Source organism: Rhinichthys klamathensis, unplaced genomic scaffold (assembly GCF_029890125.1).
Source record: "Rhinichthys klamathensis goyatoka isolate OS25496 unplaced genomic scaffold, OSU_Roscu_1.1 h1tg000281l_1, whole genome shotgun sequence".
Taxonomy (NCBI): domain Eukaryota; kingdom Metazoa; phylum Chordata; class Actinopteri; order Cypriniformes; family Leuciscidae; genus Rhinichthys; species Rhinichthys klamathensis.
In genome coordinates, this window is record NW_026606800.1 from 1,056,855 (window position 1) to 1,058,646 (window position 1,792).

Here is a 1,792-nt window from a genome sequence, read left to right on the forward strand (position 1 = left end):
TTAGTACAGTCAAAAACTTACATACAGCACCTTTAATTATTCATGATGCTTTCTAATGACAGACGTGCCAAACTGGGGGGGGGGGGGGTTCTGTTTTTGTTTTCTTTATTTTGTCAATCATACAGATAAGGCCATCCAATTGATGACAAAAGGGATGTTCTATTGGGATTTTGCTTTACTATAAATCTGGTCTCTCAGACTCCATAAGGTGCCGTTGCCACTTGAAAAACAGAGGTATGGGTCTGGATGGTAAAGTCATGTTATACTGAACTTTGTTTGCAGATAATTATAAAGTAATCTGTGATCATTATTTCATCAAAACCAATTTACAGTTTAGATTTTCTCTCTCTCTCTCTTTTTTATATGCCTAAACTGATTTTATTGTACATTTGCTTTTTGTGTGCAGTTAGAAAACCAATTTAAAAGCTTATACTGTCATTATGATTACAGTAGTATAGGACAACAGTAATATTTGAAATGCACAATAAGCTTAAATGTTTGCTATGTCGGCAGCTAACGTTTTTCTTTACTACAGATCGGTGAATCAGAATTGTGTAAATGGATGCACAAATCAACATCAGCCATAATGGAATCCTGGCAAAGCCTTTTCTGTGTTATGAGTTTAGTAACGCGTCTTGTCAGAAGTTTGTCTATCCTTTGGAAACTCGAATAATACTCTACATCCTTTTTAGTGTCTCGTCGATTGTCACAATCATAGGAAACCTGTTGGTGATCATTACGGTCATTCATTTCAAGCAGCTTCACACACCAACTAACTACCTCATCCTGTCGCTGGCCGTGGCCGATCTGCTTGTAGGAGGAGTTGTGATGCCTCCCAGCATGCTGCGCTCCATCGAGACGTGCTGGTATCTGGGAGATTTGTTCTGTAAAATACACAGCAGTCTTGATGTGACTTTGTGCACTGCGTCAATTTTAAACCTCTGTATCATTTCTTTAGACAGATATTATGCCATATGTCACCCCTTTCAATATCACAGTAAAATGACATCACTGGCCACACTAGTTATGATTATTATCAGCTGGACTGTTTCAGCTGCTCTGGGGTTTGGCATGATCTTCATGGAGCTTAATATTCTTGGCATTGAAGATTTTTACTATGAGAACATAGATTGTGATGGAGGCTGCTTTGTGTTTCAGAGTAAAGCTGGAGCTAGTGTATTCTCATTAATCTGTTTTTATGCTCCCACTTTTGTCATACTCTGCATGTATCTGAAAATCTTACATGTGGCTAAAAGGCAGGTGCAGGCCATTCAGAGTGTGAATTCTGAATTAAAAAAAGAGGGAAAAGCCACTAAGACTTTAGCCATCATCATGGGGGCGTTTCTGACTTTCTGGACACCTTTTTTCCTTTGTAATCTTATAGATCCCTTCACTGGGTATTCTGTACCTCCACTGCTGTTTGACTTGTTCCTGTGGGTCGGCTACTATAATTCTACATGTAATCCCATAGTGTACGCCTTCTTTTACAGCTGGTTCAGAAATGCATTCAGAATCATTCTATCCAAAAGAGTATTTCAGACTAATTCTTCAAGAACAATGCTGTTGTAATAATGAAACACTTATAAAAATGTATTTCTTGATGTTTCACTTTTTGAGTAGACCTAGTACATATTGTTATTTAACTGAACCTTTCTCATAGGAGTGCAAAACAAATCTGTTTTTTCAAGACTCTTGTATGTGATTGAAGTGTCTGCATGATATATGAGTGCTGGATGTCTTTGCATTCAGGGCCCTTCTGAGTCCACCAGTGTTGATCTTTGGCCTTCTCATG

The 1,792-nt window shown here is 38.2% G+C and overlaps 1 protein-coding gene across 1 annotated transcript; it reads left to right on the top strand.

Moving 5' to 3' along the window:
* Positions 1-558: 558 nt before the first annotated feature.
* On the top strand, positions 559-1,569 carry LOC130103195 (trace amine-associated receptor 1-like). Its single transcript, XM_056269402.1, has one exon. It carries the CDS (start codon positions 559-561, stop codon positions 1,567-1,569), a length of 1,011 nt encoding a protein of 336 aa, XP_056125377.1.
* The last annotated feature ends 223 nt before the right edge of the window (positions 1,570-1,792 follow it).